The sequence below is a fragment of the Acipenser ruthenus genome, chromosome 6 (genome assembly GCF_902713425.1).
Source record: "Acipenser ruthenus chromosome 6, fAciRut3.2 maternal haplotype, whole genome shotgun sequence".
Taxonomy (NCBI): domain Eukaryota; kingdom Metazoa; phylum Chordata; class Actinopteri; order Acipenseriformes; family Acipenseridae; genus Acipenser; species Acipenser ruthenus.
Window position 1 is genome coordinate 10,798,329 of NC_081194.1, and position 27,390 is coordinate 10,825,718.

Consider the following 27,390-nt stretch of genomic DNA (forward strand, 5'->3'; position numbering starts at 1 on the left):
TTGTTACAGCGTTTCAGCTTTAAACCCTTTTCCTTATTTTTTTTCTTCTTCTCAAAGTCGTTTCAGCACAGGTTTGGTATTTTTAAACAGGTCCCTGAGGCTGTACGTTCTGCTTTTACCAAGTAAGACAGATTTTGAATATTTTCAAATGGTGCTGCAGCAGGTAACATGGTGCTGCATCACAAGAACAGTTTATACAAGGGGAGTTCTTGTAATGCAATATCTCTTTTACAAGGTACCCCACTTAAAACACAATACAAGCAAAATGATACAGTGCAATATATAAAACATGCTTGAATACCTTTCGGAATATATATGTGTGTGTGTGTGTGTGTGTTTGAAGTCTGTAAGTAATAATGTAAATAAAATATATGCATGCCTCATATCCAGGTATCCCATCCTTCCCTGGTCTTCCCTAACAAAACAAAAATAAAGAAATGCATTATTATGAGATGGTAGAATATAATTGAATAAGATACAAGGGAAAAGGTAGATTTTAACCTTACAATTGCTTTAAATTACATACATGTTTTCAATGCTACAGTGGTTGTGTATTAAAGATACATGATACTGTTTTCAGTATACGAGATGCAATAATAAGAAACTTATTCACTAGACCTTTCTAGATTTTCTTATTTTTATGCATTGAAGTGCTAGAGGTTATGGTTGTATTTAAAATCATGGGTGCAGATAAAACTGTGTTATAATCCCTTGTTCTTTTACTTGATCCAAGCATGGTATAAAGTCGACATTCAATTCAGATAAGCTCTGGTAAAACCCTGACAGTGTGTCCATCTTTAACAAGTAGCAAACCGATAACCACCAAAGCAATGTACTGCCTTCATTATTCCTTAGCATTATCTTGATGCTATATTTCTGTTGTGGGTTTACTTGCTTATTGATTATACTGTATTCTTCAAATGTGAGATATACATTTCACATTCTAGATGTGCAGGTGATGGACAGACAAAGATGTACATTCATAAAAGATTGTCAGATTAAAATATACTTTACTATAAAATATATCTTTACTCTATGTCCTCCTATGGATACAGTTTAATGCCTTTTACGATACAATGATACAGATCATATAGTACTGAAACAAGTAGACTACACTTCCTGAAGATTTACAGTGGTTCACAGATGTGTGGTTTAGGTGGGCCATTAAAACTTGTGAGCTGAAGTGCTGGTTCTACAAACACTGTGATGTACTCGTTGAGGAGCTATAGATGCCAGTGTAAATGTAACACTTATTGTATTATGTATTAAAACAGATAATTTGTAAAACGTATATATATATATATATATATATATATATATATATATATATATATATATATATATATATATATATATATATATATATATATATATATATATATATATACATATATATATATATATAATGTTCAGAACTTACTGGTGGTCCAAGAGGTCCTTCAGGTCCAGGAAAGCCAATCTCACCCACAGGTCCTCTCTCCCCCTGTCAGATCAAAAGGCACCCTGTTATTAGTATTGTGTGACAGTGATCATGAGCACAGCATGATGTTGAACATGGACTTGGAAGAGAGACTTACAGGTTCCCCCGGGAGTCCTGGTGTACCTGGAGATCCAGGCTTCCCCTGTTGGACAGAGGAGAGAAGTGCAAGGAGAAGAGATTCTTTAACACATAAGCCACCTGACTTCCTTGTATTTATAACACAGTAAATGGTTCTGTAAAAAGCGAGCTGGAATAGATTGGCACGTACCGGTGAGGCTGGTTCACCTGGCGTACCTGGAACCCCTGGATCTCCCTTTAAATGAAACAATGAAGCCATCAGTGCACATTTAGTAACTATGAAGTATATATATATATATATATATATACATATATATATATATTTATATATATTAGCTCAAAGAGCCAGCTGCCATACACATACACATATTTATAAATATTTTATAGCATATCTTTTTGTATACTGCAGTTCTACCTTCTCTGAAACACACACACACACACATATATATATATATATATATATATATATATATATATATATATATATATATATATATATATATATATATATATATATATAATGTATTCTACTGTATAGTTATTTCCTATAAAATATAAATCCTCTTCAGCTCCCTACCTTTGCTCCTGGTAGTCCTTCCAGTCCTGGCAATCCCATTGCACCTGGTTCTCCCTACAGCAAATACAATACTACATTTACAACAGGCAAATTAGATTTTTTTTTGTGTACTGAAGGACTGAATTGTATTAGTCATACACTGTGCAACATATACTACACAGCAGTGGCTACTAAACATTTTATAGCAGGGACCCACTTTAAAATGATTTTGGTCCAATGCTACTACTCTATTGAACAAGTATTTGAAAATCTAAAACTAGATTTGAATTATATATAAAATAAATATATATTAATAACAGAGCAAAAGGGCATTGTGTATCTACTTTCTATTAAAGACTTCCTGCCATGCATGTAGGTATTATATACAGTAGGTATACTATACTGTATCTATGTTATTACACCATAGGAATTTTGTGTAAGGCAGATAAGCAGCACCCCATTGACTATTCTTTAAAATATTCTTTATATAATAAAACCTACCACTGAACCTTCATCGCCTTTTGGACCCTGGAAGTAAAAAAAATAAAATAAAAAAAATGTAAAAAAAAGCACATTGGTAAAATATATTTGTGAGCTCCCAAATTTGTATACTAGTTCATCCAAAAACTACAACCCCTCTGGTTAATTTTTTACTTACTGGAGGACCTGGGGGACCAGGATAGCCAACAGCACCTCCACCTCCCTGGAAAATGAAACATAGTTTGTTTTAGAAAAACAAAAATCCACCAATGATAGAAAAAAAGAAACCTTTCTCTGGAAAGAACACTCTACCTGCAACTTGTAGAGGCTGCTCATGCCATTTCCCTCAAGATATGGATGGCCCTGAAAAATACAACCGGCAGAATTGAAAGCATCAGCCACTTGAAAGTATCACAGCACTGTACATACATAATGTCACCGCTACAGTACCAGGAGTCACGTACAAAATCCATAGCCATATTTACTCAGGCTTCTTTGATCATAGACATTTTACATGATACCCGCCAGATCAAAAGCAACACATGGTGGGGAATCTATTTAAAGTTATTCCCAACTAGGTCTGTAACATTATGGGGTTGTCTTCTATTTTAGCTAAAGTACCCATACAGGTACCAATTGGACAGGACTTCAACACTGAGAAAAGAAAATATTGCAAACTTACAGGAGGTCCAGGAAGTCCTGGTCTGCCAGGCGCTCCTTCACTTCCCTAAAAAGACAAGGGGAAAACAATGTCTGGTGAAGCAGAATTTCTGCTTTCTTTTTGTTTTTTAACCAACAAGACCATTTTTGTGAAATAGAGTGTGCTAAATAAAGGTCGTACTCTTTCACCCTTAGTCCCGTGTTGGCCATGGGGTCCAGGTCTTCCCATAAGGCCCTTAAAAAAAAAGAAAAAACAATGGCCACATATTTAATCTCTGGGTATGTGATTTAAAACAGATGTGTTTTCAATAACATTGAGGGTAACACTTACAGGAGCTCCAGTGCGACCTGCGGGGCCTGGAAACCCTGGCACACCTGGAGTTCCCTGCAATGTGAGATGTCATTTATTTCCATTCAATGGAGGTATTTTAAGTGCATTCAGAACTTCAAACGCTCAATCGTGACACATTCCGGTAAACACATATGATGTATATATAAAGGGCAGACTGATTTTTTTTACATACCTCATCTCCCTTTTCTCCAGTAGGACCTGGAAATCCGCGTTCCCCTTTAACACCCTTTGTGAGGGGGGGAACACATGCAGAAACACATTGTTCAAAATGACTAAAGAATAACAACTTGGACAGATGCAAATAAAGGTATTTACACATTTTCGATGAATCATAAATACAGAATATCAACAAATACAAGGATGAGACAGAGAAAGGATGCTTCTTTGGTACAACCCCATATGTACTTACAGTCTTTATTTTCTATACATGTGCACACTTGTTTAGAAAGATGAAGTGTATGTATCTTACCTTGGGGCCCTCCCTACCAGGATTCCCTGGAGGCCCTCTCAGTCCTGGGTCACCCTTTGAAAAGAAACAGAGAATGAGGGGGCAGTTTTGGCAAAGGGATTGATTTGATTCTCTTCTACAGGTGAAAAGCTATTGTGAGAAAATGTTAGTCATCTGAACAGTTCACTACAAACAGTACTTTCGTTTTTTTTAAATTGCAGGACTGCACTACTAAGATCTGCTGATGTTTAGATCACTAAAAGTAAATAGGAAATACTGCTACCATAAGTAACAATGGAAATGTGAGTCTGTGGTATAAACAGCAATGCTGGCGCCGAAGTACTTACCTTCACACCTTCCAGTCCTTCAGCACCAGGCTCTCCAGGCATCCCTTTGTCTCCTTTCTGTCCAGGCAAGCCCGGTGCTCTCAAGTGGCACACATGGCATGCATTCTGTTTGAAGCAATCAAAATTAAACATGTTCATTACTAACTACTACATGCGATTAACCAATTCCTGTAAAGCCTTAATGTCTAATTGGGAACACAAATAAAAGTCAATTGCAATGTTCCCCATCAAAGCTCTTATTATTACTATTTTCTACTATTATTTTATACAGGACCTATATTTTGATTTATTACAGCTTTAATGGTTGGGCTTTTATGTGCAGAAGAAGTTTAATTATTCAAGAGCTTTTATTTTTATTTTTAATCAAAGAAAGACATTTACCTCACTATCTTGTAATACTGTATCTGGCAATCACTGACCTTTAAAAAATGTTGTAACAAGTAATGCTACTTATTTATAAATTATAAATGTGTCATTCCAAGAACTAAAAAGGCTTTTAGAATACGTAATGATACATTTTATATGGTGTAGGTGTTTAATCGTATATAGTAAATTCTAGCACTATCAAAGCCTAGGAAATAATTTCAGAAAACAGATAAAATCAACACTGAGGTTTGACACTGATTTACAGGGTGCAAAACCAGACTGGTAGTTGTTTAGTAAAAGACTGGGTGGATACATGACAATTTAAGTGAGCACGAAAAAGCATCAGTCATTTAACTTAAAAGATGGTAAATTTTAACAAATGGTTCAAAATTAAAGTAACATGAATAGGCTGCAAACTATAAAAGCATGAGCAAATTTAAGAGGTCGTAGAAACAGATGCACACTCCAGGAGCACTACAATGAAATTAGACCTCCCCTTTATTACACGACATCCTTTCCATTAAGTGAACATAAGTTTTATCTGAGATCAATCACACGTGATCTCTTTGGGTGACATTTTCAAACAAAGGCAGCTTCATGATGAATGCATGTATGTTTTATTCTACTATATTTTAGAATTGCCCTTATGACATACCTTTTTGATGTCTGCTTAAAATACTTTATTTGCTTTCGTGTATTAATTATATTCAGAAATAACCCCACGAACCACAATCAGGTCTTTTATATTTCACAATAATTAGAGGAGTTAAACAAATACGTTAAAATGTACATTCAACCCTAACACTTACCGTAAAAGACCTTATTCTCTCCTGACTCAAATTGCTCACAAGAAGACGTGTAATTCTTTAAGAATGCGTAGATATATGTTTCTGGTTAAATACATTACATGTCAGCAGTATAAAATAAAATGGTATGGCTGTCACTGGAAGATGTCACAGAATGTATGAACATAGATACCCGTTTCAAACTTTTTTTTTTAATGTAACAGTTTCAAAGTCTGGATCTGTCTTGGGTGTACTAACCACAAAGGCAAACCTGTTATGACAACTCATCGTTACTCACAGTATGCAACAGTCAAAGCCACACTACATATACAAATAACTACTAGTTCTAGACAAGAAGACTACAAGTTAAGCTGAAAAAGCTCTTTTCTGCCTTATATTGTACCATGCATCCTGTGTTTGTGATGCTGTAGGATTGGATGAAACTCTAGATGGCAGTGTTGAGCTGTGCCTACAGACAGGAGCCTCCAACATGAAATTCTACATTTTGAAATATGATACAAAGTAGGATTAAAAAAACTTTTTAAAGAGCCTCCAAATATCACGCAGCAGTGAATACATTTGTTCAGTTCTTCAGCCACAGCTCTATTCATCAGGCTGCTAAAAATATTAAATCGGTTCTGTAGTTCATAAATACCCCCATGCAAGGAATGCAGGGTAGTAGTCGTAGACTCAGTAAGATCTTATTCCCCATGGAGATTTTTCAGAATAAGGATAAAAAAAAATATTTTCCCTGTGAAAGCGCAAATTAAAACCCTCTCATTAACACTCTGATCTCCCACTGTGAAGAACAGCATCACCCACATCATTACACCATCTCTATTTCAAGACCAGAACTGCCTTGTAATGGTCTAAATGTTTCATAGTGTGGGTTTAAATACCATCAATTAGGAAGAGACATGGGAGAAACTTAAAAGATGCATAAAACATCATAGACGACCAGCCACATGTTATATTGCCATGGCAAATTTTGCAGTGTGCAATGCTTTTTCTATTCTTACTATGGATTTCACAGTTTACTATACATCCATGGTATCAAGAGTTTGCCATGCCTGTGTGTTCTTTAACAAGTCTTCACTATGCTGTTAATATATTTTAGTGCACTTTACTACACATTTACTGTTCTGCAGTATATGTCTATAAGGTTTATTACAGGGTTACTTGTACTCAGGGGAAGGGATGAAGACCATTTTGTTAAAACTTAAAATGAGTTTATTTCAGTATTACTGAAGGTTTTCAAACTAGATCATAAATAAATAAATAAATAAATAGGGAAACTTACCTTTAAAAGAGCACCTGTGTCTCGAACCATTGGCAGTGCAGTCTGCAACATGCAAAAGTAAATCAGTTCTTCCATTGTATATTTAAATAACCAAATGTTAAACAAGTGCACTATGAGCTTCATGAGGCATATGCATGTTGGTACTGTAAGTTTACTGCAGTGGTACAAACTTTGTAATTTTGTAATTTTGGCCCTATATATGCTAAATACCATTGGGATATCACTACAATACCAGTGTAACCCATGAGTAGCATTACTAGGAACACATATTTCACAGTGGTTCTATTTTATCAATGGCTTATAGCATTGTAGTTGTTCTAGTGCTACCATTGACACTCCATTGCATTACAGTGTCCCTGCATTGCCATCGAAGATTACTGGCAAGGGTATTAGATAGGCACTTACTGGCTCTCCTGGGGGACCTGGGGGACCTGCTTTCCCATCCCTCCCTGGTGTTCCCTAGATCAGAAATGAAAAAACATTGCTTATTAGAAGCAAACAGCATCTGAAATGTATTGAAGACAGGGACATTGGCACCTCCCTCTAGCAGACTGAAAAATGTAATCATTGCTGAAATGGGTTATTTGCATGAAACACACATTGAACAGTCCTGTTAGTTGCAAATATAATTTCTTGCAGTATCTAGTCTGATATGGATTCATGATGACTAGGTGATAATGTGAGTTTTCTGAACATCAGTAAACCATCATAAATACTTTTCTCCCATCTTTGACTGTATTTTGTTTTTTACCACCCTTCTCTGTACTTTATCATGCTTGCGTTGTGCTTCACTGCACATTTCAATGTTTTAACATGGTATGCCACAGTAAATCTGTACAACAAGACTGTACAATAAATCCTACTTACATCAACTCCAGGCACTCCTGCCGGCCCTGGCAAACCCGGTGGTCCTCGAGACCCCTAGAAAACAGCAGCCGCATTTTAGATGTCTTTGTTCAATTTGTTAATCTTAGGGCAATCTTAATCTTCTATCAGTTTAGCAGGCCAATAGGACTCTCCATTTAGAATGGTGAATGAAAATACTCATTAGAAGTAAGTAAAAGCCAGTGTTCTTACCTGAATACCTGGTTCCCCAGCTGGACCGATAGGACCCTGAAATATATATATATATATATTTTTAATGTTAATAAAAAGCTAATTATATTTATTTTCACTTTGTTTTGTTTTCCTTGTACTACATATAAAATTGATTTCTCTTTCGGACATTTCTTAGTCCAGCAATGGTAGAAGTGCAATGCATACTCACTGGAGGTCCTTGATGCCCTATTCCAGGGAGTCCTCTCCCCCCAGGATCTCCTGGAACACCAGGAACACCCCTCTCACCCTGTCCAACACACACATTGAAATAAATACATTATTTGATATTTACCAGTCTTGGTGTTCTGAAAGAGTCTGATTTGTTCTGTGTGAGTAAAGCCCCATTTTTATACTGACGGCCGCTGGCAGGTGGTTGACGTTAGCGACTCTGCAGTGACAGCTAAAGTTTTCTTATCAACCCCTATTGCATGAGTAGAGCATTTTGGGTAGCCAGTTTATGAAATGATCTTCCATTCTATACCTTATACCTTTCTGATCTAAGGATCCGGAGTACAAATCTTGCTGTAGGTGTTTATTTAGCACAGACTCCTCATATTTGGCCAAAATTGTATTTTCTGTCCAAAGCAGGGGCTGAACCCAATAACTCTCTCTCACTAGCAGAGTGGTTGTGATACCTAGCTAAGCGGCTAGCAGCTACAGTAACCTGGTTGTGCTGTCATATTCTCAAAACAAGAAGAGGACAACATGGACCAATTTACCTTTAACTGGGGGAAAAAAAAAACACTTTAGGAATATATAAATGCAAGCAATAAATAGAGAGTATATGGACCTTTTTTAAGATTCCTCGTGGATGCCGTGTTAATCAAATCAAACATTTGCTCGGTTTATGAATTAATATATATATATATTTTGTATAATTTTTTCACAGCTATTGAGGTTCACTGAGTCGTTCCCACACTTCCCATGGCTGCGCTGTTCATCATCTGTCTTGTCAAAGCATACCTTAGGTCCTCGAGATCCCCTAGGTCCTTGTGCTCCTTCTCCCTACATAAAAATAAAGAAGAAAGATTTTAAAAAGAGGAAAGCATGCACTTTGAAATAATCTTTTTGCCATACTTTAGCAATAGCAATATTATTATTATTATTATTATTATTATTATTATTATTATTATTATTACAAATCCTATCAAACTCCAATAGGATCATACAGTAATATATGTTTGCTACAAGTAGCCAAGCTGTGGTCTTTCCTAAAGGATTAAAAGACAAACCATTCCCCATGGCTACTTAATTTTTTTTCAATGTACATTGCACAGCATGTTAATAATAGTGTTACAGTGTTAGGCACCAGGTTACTGTCAAGTATCACACAGTCAAACACTTTCATTATTGTGGAATTATATTGCTGATTGCAACTCCACACAAAACATAACTCCATTAACAATAGGGCACTATTAAAAAAAAAAGTGTATCTTTATAGAACCATAAGATGCCTATAGGCTTTCTTCAAACTCAACTTATTTTGATAACATTAAACAACCAATGTTGGAAACGCAGCTCAGCTGTCTTGTGTTTTCAGGTACTAGTATGTGACTGATAGTAGAGCGAAAGAATGGCTGTTCTGTGAAAATATGTTACATTTACTGAAATAAAAATAATAATAAAAATGCTTTTAAAAAGACCAAATTGCCATTGGCTTATTTTATTTTATTTTTTTTAGATTCTATTGCTTTTTCAGTATTACTATGCAGGACAGCCGCTGTAAGATCATTACCTTTAAAAATGTGAACAGATTAATCTGTCAATTAATCTACCGATTAATCAACTAATGCCCATAAATTAACCGATCAAAATGTGTTATCGATTGACAGCCTTAATATATATATATATATATATATATATATATATATATATATATAACTCCATTTTCTAAGGGTGCAAGAATAAAAGGGTTTCCAATTGAAAAATACAGACATCAAGGGAATGTAGGTAATGGCTGGCAAAAGCAATACACATTGTCTTTTTACAGTTATATATGCATCAGTCATTGAACAAACAAAATAATTAGGCTTCCAGGCCAAAGGCTGGGGAAGCCTATTATTATTGCTGTGTTTATTATTATTATTATTATTATTATTATTAGTATTATTATTATTATTTTTCTTCCTTGGCTGGACAACCAGACTGGCGTCCCCGAATGAAAAAGTCACATGGTTCGACCGCCATATTGGATCTCGTGGAAATTTTGGGAATTTTTCAAAACTCTTGCCGTTAAAAACAAATTAAGGTGGAACTATGACAATGGCAGCAGATAGTGCAGCAATGGCCTATAAAAAATCTATGTTCAATCGAGGTCGATTGAACAATTACTTTGCCCGCTACGCTGGATTGGCGCCAAATATTCAACAATCTTCTTGTCTTAAACCGCAACGTCAATCGACACCTAAATTGGCATGCATGTTCATGACCAGGTCCTTTCTACCGTTTGTAAAATCCACGCTTTTTCGTTAAAAAACATGGCCATGGCACGCAAATAACCGTTTCACGGCGGCTCTATTTTCATTCATTCGTGCATAAATCAAAGGTGCAATACACTACAGTCATGAAACTTTATAAGATCATAGAGACTCACGTGAAGTACTGGTGATATGAAAATGACACATTTTGGTCACATGGTTTGGCGGCCATATTGATAATTGTAAAAATACTTTTGCAACCCATAACAAGAACACCATTGCACTTATGCTCTTCAATGTCAACACAATTGTACGACCATTAGAAAGTAATAACTGCTGAAGTTTGAAACAGATTGCTCACACGGCGCGGCGGCCATATTGGAATTTACGTTGAAATTTTAACTCCTAGGTCGTGCCGACAGGGTCATAGTTATAATGGAACACGTATAGGAAGTCATATGTGCTCTATGAAAAAATGTCATCGCCCGTGACCTCTGACCTCTCCTAAAGGTCAAACGGTGATGCATGACATCATCAACATACGCAACTGGCTATAAAACTGCCTATAACTTATTATCGGCTGCACTAAAATGCACGAAATTTGACACGGATGTAGAGGACTATGGGATGTTGTGCCATGGTCAATATGGTGACCTTTGGTCACATGGTGTGGCAGCCATCTTGGATTTAATGCAAATTTAAGGGAATTTTCAAAAGTCTTCTCATATTTGTGCCAAAATTGACAGTTAGCACAGTTGTGATGATAACGTTTCATCTATAATAACCAATGCGCTTAAATTTCACGATAACTGCTTGGATGGAAGCCTTTATAGTTGCTAGCAACTCTAGTTTCAATTGTAATACATTCATTAGACATTTCAAACAGACTTGACAAATCAGCCTGCCACATGACTCCTGTAATGCATAGCAAGGTCAATAGAAATGCAGCATTTTTCACAAGTTTAGGCACACTATTTCTACTTTAGACAATTAATAGGAATCCCCATGGATCCTGCACAAGTAGAATGAAAATTTAGAGTCATTTATAAAAGTAATCATGTTGTGCCCAGTGAGATGCATGTGTGTGGTTTCCCAGCGTACTGTGCTTGCCCTCCAGAAGTATTTTGTTTTAGTTCTGTGTACTCCACAATTGTAGGTGAACAGAAATATCTATCCATCGTGACGGCTTGGATATCCTGCTGCTTTTCCACTGTTTTCGAATTTCAGAGCAAGGCCCAAAGGTCCAAAAACAAGCATTTAGCACCGCTGGCCGGCCCTCCGTCCTGTCCTGTTGCACCTACACCCATCTTGTTAATGTGTTTTTCCTTCTACAAAAAATATCGACAAGAATATATTCTACGTTGAACTGTTTCTCAACTTATGTCCTCCACATTGGTAATGTTCCATTTGAAAACTGAAACCTAAAATATTGGCCCTGAAACGAATAAACACATCATACAACCAATGGTTGTCACAGGCTGGTCAGGATATATCATGTCATAGGTTTGCAATATGGATTGCTGTATGTACTGCAAGACAAAACAAGTTCATAACATTATACCATAACAGCTTTTATGACATATGGCCTTTTAATAATGTTAATTTACAGTTCCTGTATTTTTCTATCAATAAATTACCCTTTTAAATATGTACCATAATAAAACCAAAGCAAAGTGTAATAAAGCATAGTGAAAGCATAAGCCCGGAGATATATGATAGTAAACATGGCAAACCATGTTAAACTATGGTAAATGCAAATTTACTGTGGTAAACTTTTATAAGACAGAACATAACAGATTTGAATCTTCTATTTTAAATAAAGACATTCCAAATATGCAATGGTCTTAACAGCAGAACGGCTGGACAGAAATGTTCAAACATTATGGCATTATGTTTCGCATGCAAGCAATTAGGATCCAGTAACCCACCGATTTTCCAGGAATTCCCAGCCCTGAAATTCCAGGTTCTCCTTTGGGACCAGGGAGTCCTGGAGGCCCTGACATCCCACCAGAGTCTCCCTAAAATCAGAAGTACCCAAACAGTTTAAAAAAAAAAATTGCAAATTTACAAAATCACAACTGACTGAAGCAACATTTAGGACTTTGGTGATTACAACCTAAGGCTGACATTTCCTACAGTACAGAACTGATAAATATAATATTTTGATTTAGCCATCAGTGGGTAATGCATCAGTGATAAAGGAGGGCCAATCAGAAATAATGTTGCACATTCTTAGTTTTTGATAAATGTACAGAACGCTAAAGTTCTCTCTGAATTCATTTTTCATGAAGTCTAATGGATTCGGCTGTATCCACCACTTTGTTAATAGAATATAAAGATAATTACATCTATCAGATTCATTTGTTTTGTTTCAGAGTCAGTACCAATGACATCAAATAAAATGTCATCTACTAAGGACTGGGTGAACAACAAAAGTTACAAATATGGGTCCAAAACGCCAGTATAAGTTATGATAGATATCCAAGCTTTATAGACACATTGTTTTGTTGGGGGATGGGGTGGAATGTTCTTAAGTGATTTAGGGCTTATATTATTGCTAAATAATGAACAGAACTGTTACCTTTTCACCCTTCATGCCATTGTTTCCTGGTACCCCTGGGTCTCCTGGTAATCCCTGTAAAATAAGTGACACAATAATACTTCATTCGTATCTTTGTCTTTTTTTAACATCCTTTACTCCTTATAACAGTGTCATATTGGAATGACTTGTGCATGCAGTCTCGTCTTTCGGGAAACAGACGCTCATTATTCTGAACAGGTGTGGAGAACAGATTGGGCCAATGCCTACATTATTGTGTATAAAAACTTGAAATCTGAATATGTCCAGCAATTTAATCTCCAGTTTGATTACCAATTCAGGCTGCAGTTTGGCTACCGGTGATAGCAATATAAAATAATACGCGACAAGTAGCAAAACAGTCTTGCCAAACTCAATATACATAACGTGAGAGTAAAAACTCTTACCGCTTCCCCTGGGACACCTCTGGGTCCAACAGGGCCCAGCGGCCCTTCTTTACCCTGAAAAATCAATAATAAAGAATTAAAAATAGGTGTATAAAAGGCTGTAATAAGTCCTACACTTCTGATAGAAATAATGCTGACCACTGCGAATGAGGCAGGAAAATCCATAGAAAATGGCTCTGCCTGTTCTTTACCACATTTCTGTATTTCTGTATTAAACAATACCCTACCTCTGGTCCTGAACTCCCAATAGGGCCTGGTGGACCTGTCTCCCCATTTTCACCCTGTGGTTAAAAGAAGAAAACAGATGAAGAGAAAGACACAATACAACATGTTTTGAAAAGATCAGAACAAAAAAACAAGCGTTTCACCTTCAGTCCTTGTCCCTGGATATCCGGAGGAGGAGGAGGAAAAAAAAAAATATTTAAACTGTATGGTCTCAGTTTAACAAAAAATACAAAAGGTCAATACCAGCTGTTTTGTGAACAGAGAACACTGATGCCTTGCACAGAGTCAATGTTTAAACCATCAGAGGCAATGTTTTTTGGAAATAAGCCCAGATGATCCTTAATCATGGAATAGTGATACACAGCACTGATACATATATGTGAAAGGTCTGCTTGCAGCCAACTAAACATTTACTGTATAAATAATGTATACTACCTTTTACTGCATGTTACCAGTATTAGTTCTGCTGTATTTTGCTACTTACTTCAGCTCCTTTTTCTCCCTTCTGTCCTTTCTCCCCCGATTCTCCCTTTGGAAACAACAAGAATTAGGTTGTCAACATATTTTTATATATCAGCCATTCCCCCGGTCAGTTTGACCATATTGTGACATTTTCTTGTTGCTTACCAGCTGCAGCAGTGGTACTATCGAAAGCTTACCTTGAGAGCAAACTGTTATATAAATAGCAATATATTTTTCAAGCCAATAGTTTTTTTTTAATAACAGAATGAAGGCTAGGGTAGGACTAGAATATATCTGGACCTAATCAGACCAGTACCTACCACCATTCATGCCCAAGCAACTGTCATATTTTGCTGTTATTACTCACTGACAGTATTCCTGTTGAGTCATTGTGTTGGCATTTCCCTGCAGCTGATAGTTTAGAAATGTAGTTGCACCCACTGCTTAATATATGTTTGTCTTGAAATGTTTCAGAACCTGCCAATTTTTACAAGAACCGCATTACGTTACCTTTGCTGTTTCCCATGTTGTCTGTATTGCAGCTTTATATTTGTAAACATATTGTGGATTCTAATTTTTTAATCACACATCATGGTTTATAAAACAATACATTGGGCAATACATTTCTAAACATTAACTTGGGAGCTTTTTGCCAGGGAAAAAAATAAATAAGAAGTAATCTAAGGATTGCAGTGTACCCAGATCATGCTCCCTCCTGTTACAATGCTAGTGCCCCCCCCCCCCCCCCCCCACAATACTAATTTCAATCAGAGCACCAGCATTGTTGCAGGAGGGAGTACAAACTGGATACAATGGGATGTTCCCAAATATAAGCTCAATCTCAAAATCAATTCCCAGTTTATTTACCTATGGTCTTCCGTCATAAAGATCTGTTATACCAGTTCAGAATTATTTTGTTTTACAACCATACTGTATGCCAGGAATAACTTTGGTAAGACTTGCCAGAAAAGATGGAAAGAATGGGGATTTGACATTACTTATTATATATCACTAAGAATCACCTTCAGGATGCAGTATATGTATGGGCTGTTCAAAAGGCTATTAAAAAGTACAGACACCACTTTTAAACAGTAATATGTTTTTTGAAGATATATTACTGATTAAGTTAAACTTACAGATCCAGTTAGATGTCTGAGACCATGGGATGTCATTGCCTAGGAAAAACAAAACGTACATTTGATTTTAAATTTTCTGAGCTTTTCAGCAAAAAAAATGAAATGAAGGAATGAAACAGGATTAAGATGCAGCCAGGTCCCCAATCTCTAACTGAAATGTTCCATACTACTGTGACAATTCCAAGCAGAGAGCAATCGGTAGCTACAGTACATTTGGCAAAGTCTCTACCCTCAGGGCTCCTACGCGTGTCCTGCAGTGATAGCCTGCTATCCCCTTGGCAGCAGTGCAGAGCTCTGGGACTAGTAATTATCTCAGTTTACCCTTGGCTGGCATCGACCATACTGTTCTCCCCAAAGAGATTGACCCGCCTGCTGTGAACAATCAAGATCCTGAGCCTCAACAAGCCCCAGAGCGAATCCCAATACCAGCCTGAACAATGAAATTGCCCCACAATCTCCTAAGGAAAACTACAAACTGTTCAAATAACCCTGTTTCTTCAGAAATACATTGCTCACCCACGCAAACTGAAGCTAGCTTATTTCCACACAAATCAATTGTCTGCTACAGTATGTAACCCTTTAAACATACCAATAACTGCCCTTTGAAAACGCCACACTATCTATGTGCAAATGAGTCACCAGAGGCTCCAGAGTGCAGGGTGGTTGGAATCCCATTCATACTGAGTTGCCAATCTTGGCTGGGTGTCCACTGACAGTACTGTGTTGTCTTTTACACTGGGGACAGTTTACCTCATTACTTCTGCAATCCTTACTGTTCAGGCACATGACAAGCTTGCTAATATCTGTTGCTTTTGGTTGGTGGGTGAAAAAGCTTGACAGCAGCTACTAAGGTTGTACATTGATCTTCAACCCTTCTTCAATTTCAAATTTGGTAAAAAAAAGGGGCAAATTATGATACATTTATATGGGTGTATGTAAAAAAAAATTCTGTTGCTGCCAATTATAAAATGTTATTAGGTATTTGCTATTAGCCACATTACTGTAAATTACTATAAAAGGAATTGTTTCATGGATCTTATTTTGTTGCATTTGATTAAATTCCATGAGTGACCACAACAGTTCCAGGCTTGTTGTGCAGGGGACACAAATAAAAGTACATGCTTATTAAATTAACATTTGTTGCATGTTAAATTTGTATAAAGAAATGGATCACACGTGTAATGGCCAAAAAGTCAAACCGTTTGTTGAGACCTTGAAGGAATGAAAAACGTAAAACTCCCTTCTCCTTGGCAAGTGTCTTACACATAGGACAGCTGGCACGCTCTTCATCCATCATGCACAACAGCAATTTTGCACAGCCCCTATTACTTCACACAATAAGGCCCCCAGCAAATAAACAAACCACAAAAGGTTTATTCAGTGAGAAGCAGTTCACACTGTTTTTTTTTTTTTTTTGCTTTTATCCTGGGGCCTTTACTTTACACATAATTTAAATGACATACATTACTGACCTTGTTTTCTACCAGAATCTATTACCATGATTTGTGGAAGAAAAATGAAGATGTAATCTGAAACGATAGTTCAATCAGTATGGGCAATATTGAAATACAACTGAGCCTAATGTCAAATTGGTGTGTAATACTGTACAATGAGTGTAAGGATGTTTTAGTTTTTATCGCTCTTGCCTGGTGTGAATGCAAATCATAACGGCTCACTCTCACTAGCTAGGTAGATTTAAGTTCATTTCAGAACAAGATTCAGTCATAATTCCTATATAGTTCTTTTTTTATTTGAAAAGCTCAGCTAGATATTCCAATAATAAATAATCAGCAGGGGGTAAAGATGGTACACTTGCACAAGGTAATGAAATGTAGTCTTGGACTGCGTCAACAGAATTTAAATTCTTAAAAGCTGGTCCATGTTAACATTTACATTTTGCTAGGCCCTTAGACCATCAATATTTGTATCAGTTGTATGGGGAGTATTTTATTTTTTAGAAAAGGACATTTGTTAAAATAGTTTAGCACTGGAAATTGAAATGGAGAGGCTGTTGTGCAAAAAGACTTGTCAAATGTCACCCAGTGGTCCTAGTAACGAAGGACACTACCACACACTTTATTTAAACTGTTCATTAAATGGGTAATTTAATATAAAAGTAATTCTTATTCATGACACTCAAAATAAAGCACTAGCAGGTTTTCAGATATGGCAGGATCTGAACTCAAAACATTATGGCTCCTGCACGAATCATAAACTTCCTACTGTGGTGTTATAGTATCACAACATAACAGACCACCTACATCCACCATATGTACATGTCAAAATTTAAAAGTGACACATGGAGGAACGTATCATTCTTACATTTCTAGATTCTGATGATCTCTCAGTAACTTCATCAGTTTCACTGAATATATGTAAACTCTAAAGTGTGATCTAATCACAAACCGACAAAGGAGTTTGGTAGAAATACTTACAGGTCCTGGTGGGCCTCTAGGTCCAACTTCACCCTAATGAAACAAAACATGTACTATATTAAGATATATTGGTTTTGTTTTTAATACCCAAATAAGTTTAATCATTAACAGTTATCAACTACATACTTTTACACTGCCCTTCCCACTGCCTCTTAAGCATGGTCAACTAAAATGTAAAATGTTAACAACCAACTTGTCTTTTAACAAAAAAGTCATGTATAAAATCATATGAGTTACCTTTTCTCCCTTTTCTCCTGTGGAGCCTGCTGGGTGACCCTGGGGTGAATAATTGTATTAATAACATATTCTAAATAATTATATGATTATATACATACATACAGACGTGCTCAAATTTGTTGGTACCCTTACAGCTCATTGAAATAATGCTTCATTCCTCCTGAAAAGTGATGAAATTAAAAGATATTTTATCATGTATACTTGCATGCTTTTGGTATGTCATAGAATAAAGCAAAGAAGCTGTGAAAAGAGATTAATTATTGCCTATTCTACAAAGATATTCTAAAATGGCCTGGACACATTTGTTGGTACCCCTTAGAAAAGATAATAAATAATTGGATTATAGTGATATTTCAAACTAATTAGTTTCTTTAATTAGTATCACACATGTCTCCAATCTTGTAATCAGTCATTCAGCCTATTTAAATGGAGAAAAGTAGTCACTGTGCTGTTTGGTATCATTGTGTGCACCACACTGAACATGGACCAGAGAAAGCAAAGGAGAGAGTTGTCTGAGGAGATCAGAAAGAAAATAATAGACATGCATGGTAAAGGTAAAGGCTACAAGACCATCTCCAAGCAGCTTGATGTTCCTGTGACAACAGTTGCAAATATTATTAAGAAGTTTAAGGTCCATGGAACTGTAGCCAGCCTCCCTGGGCGCGGCCGCAAGAGGAAAATAGACCCCAGATTGAACAGAAGGATAGTGCGAATGGTAGAAAAAGAACCAAGGATAACTGCCAAAGAGATACGAGCTGAACTCCAAGGTGAAGGTACGTCAGTTTCTGATCGCACCATCCGTCGCTTTTTGAGCGAAAGTGGGGTCCATGGAAGAAGACCCAGGAGGACTCCACTTTTGACAGAAAAACATAAAAAAGCCAGACTGGAATTTGCTAAAATGCATATTGACAAGCCACAATCCTTCTGGGAGAATGTCCTTTGGACAGATGAGTCAAAACTGGAGCTTTTTGGCAAGTCACATCAGCTCTATGTTCACAGACGAAAAAATGAAGCTTTCAAAGAAAAGAACACCATACCTACAGTGAAACATGGAGGAGGCTCGGTTATGTTTTGGGGCTGCTTTGCTGCGCCTGGCACAGGGTGCCTTGAATCTGTGCAGGGCACAATGAAATCTCAAGACTATCAAGGCATTCTGGAGCGAAACGTACTGCCCAGTGTCAGAAAGCTCTGTCTCAGTCGCAGGTCATGGGTCCTCCAACAGGATAATGACCCAAAACACACAGCTAAAAGCACCCAAGAATGGATAAGAACAAAACATTGGACTATTCTGAAGTGGCCTTCTATGAGTCCTGATCTGAATCCTATCGAACATCTATGGAAAGAGCTGAAACTTGCAGTCTGGAGAAGGCACCCATCAAACCTGAGACAGCTGGAGCAGTTTGCTCAAGAAGAGTGGGCCAAACTACCTGTTAACAGGTGCAGAAGTCTCATTGAGAGCTACAGAAAACGTTTGATTGCAGTGATTGCCTCTAAAGGTTGTGCAACAAAATATTAGGTTAGCGGTCCCATCATTTTTGTCCATGCCATTTTCATTTGTTTTCTTATTTACAATATTATGTTGAATAAAAAATCAAAAGCTGATTTCTATTAAATATGGAATAAACAATGGTGGATGCCAATTACTTTTGTCAGTTTCAAGTTATTTCAGAGAAAATTGTGCATTCTTCGTTTTTTGTGGAGGGGTACCAACAAATTTGAGCACGTCTGTACATACATACATATACACACATAGTATATATATATATATATATATATATATATATGATGCATAAATAAATTCTTACAGGATCGCCTCTCTCTCCTTTCATCCCATCCTTTCCATGGTCTCCCTTTTCTCCCTGTAAGAAAGTGAAATACAGTACATGTGTGTTACTTTTTATTAAGATTTCAGAATAGGGAAATAAATGTATTCCCTAACGTACAGTAAATTCAACATTTTCATTAAATTTGCAAGCATGCAATCACTCAAGTGGTGAAATGTAGGCTCTTATAATTAGTTTTTTTTTAAGATTTACCCAGAAATACACACACAGAAATATAATTCAGTTACTCGAATTGAATGTGAATGTTTCCACGAATGTTAATGCACCCAACCTGGCATCATTTTTTTTAAGTTGACAGGATTAGACAAGGTGGAAAGGCATGTAAATATTTTGTTTCATTGATGACTCTTGAATTTCATAGATACATCCAGTTAAAGAAAGGACATCAAATGGAGGATTTTAACATACCTTTACAGCTGGTTATGTAGAAAACTTAATTTGTACAGCACTGTAATAACATTGTACATGCAGTATGACTATGTAAGTAGCACTGCATTATACGTTTTAGGTTCTGAAATTGTAATGGTCAATGTACTTAATTAGAGCCTGGACTTGGCACAAAGAAATACACTTTTTCACCAATAGATGGCACTTGATCCCTACAGTTAAATTTACTTTGCAGCTTTTGAAAAAAACACCTCTTACTTTAGACATAAGGCCAGGCTAGTTCACAAAATAATGCTTTTATATGAGCTGGAAATATTTTTGTGAAATAAGGTCTAATAAATAAGTGACTCTGCAGCTGATGCATAGTTCACACACCCTAGTCTCTGTAAGTCGCCTTGGATAAAGGCGTCTGCTAAATAAACAAATAATAATAATATGATGGATCTTTTCATCATGCTAACATATTTTTCATACTCCAAACACAGCATGACCATATATGTCGTACTCGCTGTGAAAACAGTTTTAAATTATCAACTATTTCCAGGGCTTGCTATATGCTGAAGTGTGTTTCTGCTGCTCTGAAACTGTGGGACATCAAAATAATTGACATCTGAAAACCTTTTGAATAATCCTGTCTCTATGTCTCTGACTAAACCCTTAAAATGTACCTTGCTTTGAGAAGGAAAAAAACCCTAAAACCTTTAAATCAAAATGTAAAGTATTGTATTTAGTCATTAATAAGACATTGTCAATGAATATAAAGTAACATTCACATTGCTAGAAAATGCATTTCACAACTTCCAAGCTAATCCTCTCATTTCCCATTACACAACAGACTATTCTATACATCTAAAATACACTTCCAGATTAAAGCCCGGCCACTTCTGTCACGAACCGACTTCCCTAAATAAATAAATATGAATAAAAATATTGAAAAAAAGATCACCAGCAGGTGTTCAGAATAAAATCGAAACATAAAGCCCCTCCAAATGAATGGGGGAGTAGGAGAGCGGTTGACTGCACATTTATAGACCTTGTTCAGTATTCACTCACGAATAAGCCAATGATCCATGTATTATATATATATATATATATATATATATATATATATATATATATATATATATATATATATGTATATAATTCCAGTCCTACTGTATATTGCTGCCTTGGTACCTGCAAAGAAGAACGAGGTTGATGCAAGAAGTGAATTATGACTAGTAGATATCAAGGGAAGAGGACAGTAGTAATGCATCTTGGATGTTAAAAGGGGAGGGGGGTACTAGGCTGTAGGCTTATGATGGATCTTTTTGTGTAGAATTGGGATAAAGTCAGACTTTACTGTACTGTACAGATGTGCAGTTTTGGTCATTATCTTATTAATATCATTATTGTAAAGGGCTACACCACCAATCATTTTGTCTTGTTTCTGAATTGTCTTAATTTATATCACCCCAAGAAAATGAGAACAGATGCCTGTCAAAATCCCAGAGGAGAGTAGCTTGGAAGCTTAACCCACCATTAATTCTGGAACACACACTATAGAATGTCTCGGTGGGAGACAGCAATCATTAAGGCTTGATACATTTGACATCCTTAATATCCTATTATACTGACACCCTTTTCTAGCCATTTTATAGGTCCCTTTAATGTGATGCAAGATTAAATTACATATCAACAGACCTGCAACATTCAAATGATCATATAACTTGGCTGTTTCAAAAATGTATCTCTGTTAAAAGAAACCTGTGAACAAAAGCATGATGTAGTTCGAGCTATGCATTAAAAACCAATCCCTGCATTACAGCAGGTTTACCTTCTATGTGAGGTTTGTGGCACTGAGAGAGGTCACTGAGAATGTACCATGGTGGCTTATCTGTGTGTTAAAGGACCTTAATTACTTCACACATCTGTTCTTGATTGGTTTACCTAGTTCACGAGTATCCACAAGGGAATATATCTCTTAATGTTACATATATCTTTAAGGGTTTTAAAAGGTGCATCTTTAATTACTCACACAATACCCAACACGTCCCAAACATGACCATTCACAGCATTCAAAACAGGCTGCACAGTTCATCCCAGGAGACGGGTGCATTTAACAATCTATATTTATTTAAGCACAGCATTATACACGTTTTAACTCTTATATCCTGACACACTATTGGGTTCTGTGAAATATGCAATGTGAGTGCAACGTTTCCTCATTTGGGATTTCTATTCGGTGCACTTACAGTAAATGACGGCCAGAACTCGGTTCTTTCTTTCTGCTGCATGAGATACTGCCCCCTATGGCTCAGTGAGAAGTGTGCAGAACGTTACAGACAAGATGTGTCTTGTTCAACGTGATAATTGTATATGCCATCTTTAGAGTCAATTTGTAAATATCAAAGGGCAGCAGTGTGGAGTAGTAGGGCAGCAGTGTGGAGTAGTGGTTAGGGCTCTGGACTCTTGACCGGAGGGTTGTGGGTTCAATCCCCAGTGGGGGACACTGCTGTTGTACCCTTGAGCAAGGTACTTTACCTAGATTGCTCCAGTAAAAACCCAACTGTATAAATGGGCAATTGTATGTAAAAATAATGTGATAACTGTATAATGTGAAATAATGTATAATGTGATATCTTGTAACAATTGTAAGTCGCCCTGGATAAGGGCGTCTGCTAAGAAATGAATAATAATAATAATAATAATATCACATCTTCATATGGCTGACTGTTTTAAAATATATTTATTACCCTATGTTTGTACATGTGGAATATTTTGGTCAGCTTACTGCAACACTAAAGGTTTTGAAATGCATCATGGTTTCAAAAATGAAGAATGCTTTATTATAGTTTTAAATTACCAGGTCCAACTGGTAGGCATTTGCTGCTGCCAACAAGATACCCCTGCAATTAAAATGTTGCTGTGGGGTTAATGTTTTTATCCTCATTCAGGTACTTAATCAGTATATGAACCCTTATGTTAATTGCAGTTCTTTTACCAGGCTGTCTCTTAAAAACTTACTTTGCTTCCTGATCCTGTTACTGCAGCCGGAGGTCCCTGAAATCAAAGAAAGACAAAATGATTAGTAGTTTTACAGGATGCAGGACGTGTGTGCTCTTCTTATCCTAGAGTCTGCCAAGTACTTGATGTTATCAGCTTGGTTCAGGTTCAGGTCTTTTCTTTGTTCTTAATGAGCAACTGCTCTCTATACTGTACTGTGTAGTGTAGAACATGCTCTCTTTCCCTTGCAATATCAAAAGCAGAATCTCGCCACACTAGTCCTATGATTCTGAAAGCATACCAGATGTTTTAGCTGAAATTATGGGCCAAGGTACACAACGGTATTCTATATGGCAGAAACAGAAGGTTAAAAAGATATCTCGGAAAGTTGTTTGTGGGTCAAAGAAAAAGTAAAAGGAACAAGGACATGATGTTCAAGCAATCCAAATGAAAACGTATGTAATATTGCATTAAAGGAGAAAGAACACCTCTCAAAAGAAACACTAACTACAGGGCATAGTTATAATGTCGGTTATACAGTGGTTGAAACTGTAAAGAGGGACACATGCAATATGCAGCACACACTTTTGTGCAAGCAGTAGGGGTTTGCAGTTATTCGTTATTCATACTCAGCATTGCTTTAGGTATTCCATGTACAAGTAACAAGTAAAGCACTCCCCCACATAATAATAATAATAATAATAATAATAATAATAATAATAATAATAATAATAATAATAATAATAATTTTATAAAGCACCTTTCAATACAAGTCTAAACAAAAGCGGCACTAAGGTCCAGTAAAATGAAAATAGAAAGAGCACCCGAGTCAGAAGCCATTAAAAGATAATTTAGAACCTTGACAAGGCCTGTTTCAGTACTATGAAGCAGCCTGATTGAAGAGGTTCATAGAGTTTATTTATCAAAAGATGACTTGATGTATTTGTTATACAAATGTGTGATCCCTGACATGCATTCTGGAACATACCTCCAAGTCAGTTTCAGTCATGAAGGGTAAGACAGTGTAAGTTCTCATTGACAGATGCTTCTTCTACACTGATATTTCACAGGGCAACACTTCAAATGTGACAATGTTATTGGCCATTCTGAAGAACACACAAAGCTGTGCATATCCAACCCAACCTTCATGAAACAACAAGCAGTAACCACTGAAGTACAGTCCTGTATACCTCCAGAATATCATATAAAAAATCTCCAAACGTTTTTTAACCTAACTAATATTCTGTATAAAACTACAGCATGGCTATTAAAACTTCATTTTAATGAACCATTTAGCTCCTGTATGAGCTTTTAACATGCACTTTGGATAATCTAATTTTAGGCCAAAGAATAAATCAGAGTGGCTTGCATTAGTTCTAAGATGTGGTTCCATCTCTACTCATGAATATCCATTAAACTCGGGGGCATCAAGTTAAATGATGAGTAGCTCAGCCAAAGCAATGGGAGAGAGAATCTTCACATACTGTATTACAATCCAACACAGTAAAACAGCACCATTGCACTTGTAAATCTTCCTGCCGTTAATCTGGTATCTATTGAGAACAGGTTTAGGTATTTGAGAAAAAAAAAAAGTAATCTGCAGACTTGAAATGATGTAATTCATTCGGAAGATGAAAAACTTTAAACACCAAAAAAGTTAATACGCTACAGATCAAATATATTTGACATTGTACATGGTACACTGACTATTGATCTATAAAGAGGCCATCCATTTAAAGTGGTTTATAGTGTCAAAATGGTAACACTGGTAATAAGAGCTGGTTCAAGATGCATACTGGTTGGGTGGGTATGAGTATCATGAATCTAATATCTCTGTAATGCACTGTTCACTTTGGTTTGTTTTGCGTATTTTGGTGTGCTGGCTTGTTTTTATGTTTGGATGGTTGTTTCTATGAAATGGAGGGGGGGTGGACACAAAACATACAAACACACACACTTGCAGATTGTTACAATAAAGCACTCCTCCTTGTCACGGTCTATTAATGGATCAATGAGCACAATACTTTGCAAGATCACATTGGTGGTGATTTGTGTTAGGCAAAAAGCCTTTTGGTTTTCTTTTACTCTTCCTGTAGAGTCTAGGTAAAGCTGACCACATTTCAAAAAGATATGGTAATGCAGTGAGCACCCCTGCTTTGTTCTTCAAAACCCTTTCTACTGAATCTGTACATTCCCTTCTTGATGTCTTCTGAATGGAGACTGGTGCTTTAAAACAAAGCTTACAGTATGCAATTTACTTCAGAAAGAGCTTATCTGACCTTTAAAGCAGGATATATCCCCACAGACCATATATATTCATCAGAGATGTAATTATAGTAAATGCTGAAAAATATAATTTCATTAGTATTGAGAGATACTAACTACAACATAAGTTAACATAGGCACGGGACAGATATTGACTAGCTGTTGCATAGATTACAGTATACGACATGACTAGAAAAATGATTACAAATACCTAGGCTTCTCTTTATAACTAGGCAGCAGTGTGGAGTAGTGGTTAGGGCTCTGGACTCTTGTCTGGAGTGTCGTGGGTTCAATCCCAGGTGGGGGGACACTGCTGCTGTACTGCTGTACCCTTGAGCAAGGTACTTTACCTAGATTGCTCCAGCAAAAAGCCAACTCCACAAATGGGTAATTTTATGTAAAAATAATGTGATTTCAAATTTTAACAACTGTAAGTCATCCTGGATGAGGGTGTCTGCTAAGAAATAAATAACTAAAATAGACACTTTCCTGGCAGTATTGAATTATGTCAAGTCAATAATCTTTGATATTTTCTGTGGCGCCATGACCAGAGCGAGAGCTTTTTCTTTATGCCTCTTTAGATTTCTAACTGCATGAGAACTTTAAATGAAACAACCGTAACAGTTCCAGTTAACTCCAATCTGTCCTATTTATCTATTTCTTTTTTGCTTTGTGCATTTGCTTACCCCTTCAGTGCCAATGTATAGATCTCTCATCACGCCTTATATACGGTTGTAATACAGTTGTAATAAAGATCATCCTCTAAGGCTACAAGAATAGTCCTTTTCTGTGACATTTCTCATCTTTGTTACATTTTAAGTAAGACAACATTTTTTTTTTTTTTTAGTTTTTAAATTATTAAAAAAAGGCCTGAAAACGTACAACTCTGTTTTTAATGTTGGTTGATAGCATTTAATATAAAACAAACAACTTTTGTCTTAATTTAAAAATACGGTAATGGAAAAGGATCTTTTTTTCTTCTATAACCAAATGCTCCATGGTAGTTTAAAAAAATAGACTAACAAAAAAAATATTTATAATTTGAAAATATGTGTATTACAGTCGCAGACCAAAGTATTTGGGCAGTTAAAAAACATTGAGAAACACCACAAAGAAAGTGATTTCTATAATTGTTCTATTGAAAGATATAAATTAAAGTAGAGATTCAGCTTTATAATAAAACAACAAATTATTACATAACATGCATAACATGAGAAATAACATGCAAATACGAATTTCATACGTTGACAAAAATATTTGTGCACCCTTATATCAGTATTTTGTGTAGTAACCCTTTGCTTCCTTTACAGCTTGCAGTCCTTTTTTTGAATTTTGAAACCAGTTCCTGGCATCTTTCTGCAGATATTTTTGCCTATTCTTCAACATATATAGCTTTGAGTTCTGCAATCATTTCCTTTTTGCAACAGCAGCCTTCAAGTCAATCCACATATCGATGGGATTCAAGTCTGGGGACTGAGATGGCCAATCCATAACTGTACTCTTCCTTTTTGTTTTCAGAAATTCCTTTGTAGACTTGGTAGAATGCTTAGGGTCATTATCCTGCTGGAATACAAACTTCTGTCCAATAAGCCTTCTAGCAGCATTCATTGATCCTTCTACAATACAAAGGTGCCAGTGCCTGAGGAAGAAAAACAAGCCCATACCATCACACAACCTCCACTATGTTTAACACTGGGCATGATGAACTTCTTTAATTCCATCTCCTCTCTTGCTGCAAACATATTGTTGCTTTCTTGGTGAAAAAGTTATATTTTGGATTCGTCTGACCATAAAATTTAGTTGAAGAAATCAAGTATTCAATGGAAAACTCCAATCACTTTTTTTGTGTATTGTTTTAACAAAGGCTTGCATCTTGGTTTTCGCCCATGGACATTCAAATTGTTAAGATATCGTTGAATTGTGTCAAATCTTTTGCAGTAATCCAAGGATTTTGCTGGGCTCCTCGAACGATTCTTCTTTCAGATTTGGCAGAACTCTTTCTTGGTCTTCCACACCTGGAGCTAGTTGCAGTAGTTCATGTTCTCTTGTGTTTGTCAATAAT

General features: G+C 36.4%; 1 protein-coding gene across 1 annotated transcript in view; it reads right to left on the bottom strand.

Moving 5' to 3' along the window:
* The window catches only part of LOC117410981 (collagen alpha-1(XIX) chain-like), a 111,550-nt gene that overhangs the window by 17,285 nt on the left and 66,875 nt on the right, over nucleotides 1–27,390 (bottom strand). The window contains exons 19-49 of the mRNA XM_034017967.3: nucleotides 23,085–23,120; nucleotides 19,653–19,706; nucleotides 17,848–17,886; nucleotides 17,611–17,643; nucleotides 15,176–15,214; nucleotides 14,062–14,106; nucleotides 13,721–13,735; nucleotides 13,580–13,633; nucleotides 13,353–13,406; nucleotides 12,949–13,002; nucleotides 12,296–12,385; nucleotides 8,914–8,955; nucleotides 8,120–8,197; nucleotides 7,930–7,965; nucleotides 7,720–7,773; nucleotides 7,258–7,311; nucleotides 6,853–6,894; nucleotides 4,402–4,506; nucleotides 4,076–4,129; nucleotides 3,779–3,832; nucleotides 3,586–3,639; nucleotides 3,436–3,489; nucleotides 3,277–3,321; nucleotides 2,907–2,957; nucleotides 2,773–2,817; nucleotides 2,616–2,642; nucleotides 2,136–2,189; nucleotides 1,749–1,793; nucleotides 1,578–1,622; nucleotides 1,421–1,483; nucleotides 380–415 (exon numbers count right to left, since the gene is read on the bottom strand). Of these exons, the coding sequence (XP_033873858.2) occupies nucleotides 380–415; nucleotides 1,421–1,483; nucleotides 1,578–1,622; nucleotides 1,749–1,793; nucleotides 2,136–2,189; nucleotides 2,616–2,642; nucleotides 2,773–2,817; nucleotides 2,907–2,957; nucleotides 3,277–3,321; nucleotides 3,436–3,489; nucleotides 3,586–3,639; nucleotides 3,779–3,832; nucleotides 4,076–4,129; nucleotides 4,402–4,506; nucleotides 6,853–6,894; nucleotides 7,258–7,311; nucleotides 7,720–7,773; nucleotides 7,930–7,965; nucleotides 8,120–8,197; nucleotides 8,914–8,955; nucleotides 12,296–12,385; nucleotides 12,949–13,002; nucleotides 13,353–13,406; nucleotides 13,580–13,633; nucleotides 13,721–13,735; nucleotides 14,062–14,106; nucleotides 15,176–15,214; nucleotides 17,611–17,643; nucleotides 17,848–17,886; nucleotides 19,653–19,706; nucleotides 23,085–23,120 (1,551 nt within the window). The remainder of the gene's footprint in view (nucleotides 1–379; nucleotides 416–1,420; nucleotides 1,484–1,577; nucleotides 1,623–1,748; nucleotides 1,794–2,135; nucleotides 2,190–2,615; nucleotides 2,643–2,772; nucleotides 2,818–2,906; nucleotides 2,958–3,276; nucleotides 3,322–3,435; nucleotides 3,490–3,585; nucleotides 3,640–3,778; nucleotides 3,833–4,075; nucleotides 4,130–4,401; nucleotides 4,507–6,852; nucleotides 6,895–7,257; nucleotides 7,312–7,719; nucleotides 7,774–7,929; nucleotides 7,966–8,119; nucleotides 8,198–8,913; nucleotides 8,956–12,295; nucleotides 12,386–12,948; nucleotides 13,003–13,352; nucleotides 13,407–13,579; nucleotides 13,634–13,720; nucleotides 13,736–14,061; nucleotides 14,107–15,175; nucleotides 15,215–17,610; nucleotides 17,644–17,847; nucleotides 17,887–19,652; nucleotides 19,707–23,084; nucleotides 23,121–27,390) is intronic.